The 1,329-nt window shown below is 62.0% G+C and overlaps 1 protein-coding gene across 1 annotated transcript in view; it reads left to right on the forward strand.

The window, feature by feature from the left end:
* Positions 1 to 781: 781 nt before the first annotated feature.
* The window catches only part of MRPL21 (mitochondrial ribosomal protein L21), a gene marked incomplete at its 5' end in the record, with an annotated part of 14,223 nt that continues 13,675 nt past the window's right edge, over positions 782 to 1,329 (forward strand). The window contains one exon of the mRNA XM_008944826.1: positions 782 to 842. Coding sequence (XP_008943074.1) covers positions 782 to 842 — 61 coding nt within the window. The remainder of the gene's footprint in view (positions 843 to 1,329) is intronic.

Genomic DNA, 1,329 nt, shown 5'->3' on the forward strand with positions numbered 1-1,329 from the left:
GGGAGCTGCTCCTGGGGACAGCCCGGGCTGGGTAATGAACCTTCAGTGTCCGAGACGCTCGGCGTGCGGATAAACCCCGGAGCGTGCGTTGTTAGGCCTTCACCTTTCCCGCTCCCTAGCGGTGTGCACAGGCCCAGCTCCCTTCCAAACAACGCTGAACCTGCCCGCAAGGTGGGAGTTAAGTCGAGCTAAACTGATCCCTCAGTGGAGGTTTGTAGAACGGTGATGCCGCTGCACCCTTCGGTGAATGTCAGCTCATGTGTATGTGGCTCTGAAAACCACAGATATATTTTTCTAATCCCTGTTTTCTGCTGTTGTCCCTTGCTGAGCTGTGTAGCTGCCCTGCTGCCCTTGTTGAGAAGGAAAAGGTGTGTTAGGGACAGGCACCAGAGTGTTAAAACGTTAAACCCGGGGGTGCTGAACCTGCCCCACTCCTGAGTTCCCTGCTTCACGTGGTGCTGCAGGGCTGGGGTTCCTGGCAGTGCACCCCGTCTTCCTTCTCCCTTTTTGGGGGGAAGCTTTGCAGGGTGGAGTGGAAGCTGCTGGGAGTTGCCTGGTGGGTGTTGTGTAGCCCCAGCCCCATTTTGGGGCCCCACAGGGCTCAGGATTCCAAGAGAGCCCTGCAGTGTTCAGAGCAGCCGTCCCTCCCACAGCCCGAGGGGGGACACCCCAGCTGTGTCCCTGTTGAGTGGTGCTGGGCAGGGGTGCTGTGCCCTGCGGGGCGGGGGCAGAGCAGCAGCTGCTGTTTGTAATGGGTTTCTTCTCCCTCTCTCCCTTCCAGCCCTCTTGCTGTCGCCTGCAGCCCGGCACCAGAGCTCCCAGAGCACGTCACTGCAGCACAGGTAACGCCAGGGGACTCCCCTGCCTGGCTCTGTGCCCCTTGGGGTGCTGGTCTCTGGGGGGGGGCAGCTGGTCTGGCCTTTGGGGGGGAGGCTGGTCTGACCCCTCGGTCACTGTCCTGTCCCAGTGAGTCTGGGACTTGCTGCCCAGCAGGAGGAGGATGCTGTCGAGCTGTGAACTGAGGCAGCTGAGCCTGAGACAGATAACTGGATGCTCTGCTGAGGAGGGGGCTGCAGGGAGGGCCCAGCCCAGAGCAGCCCCCCGGGTCAGGGCATTGCAGCAGCTCAGCTGCAGTAGGGGCTTCAGCTGGCTCCCTTTTGGGAACGGGCTGTGTGCTCCTCGTTCAGCTCCTGCCTGGAGGCTCCAGTGTCGGGTAAATCACCAGCCCCGGCCCTGCAGGACGTGGAGCCAGGGAGAGTCAGGGTTCGTTTGCTGCAGCACTTCAGAGCTGCCTGTCTGTGAGGCTGGGCTGTGGCTCCCCCCCCGCGG

The sequence above is a fragment of the Merops nubicus genome, unplaced genomic scaffold, assembly GCF_000691845.1.
Source record: "Merops nubicus isolate BGI_N331 unplaced genomic scaffold, ASM69184v1 scaffold20127, whole genome shotgun sequence".
Taxonomy (NCBI): Eukaryota; Metazoa; Chordata; class Aves; order Coraciiformes; family Meropidae; genus Merops; species Merops nubicus.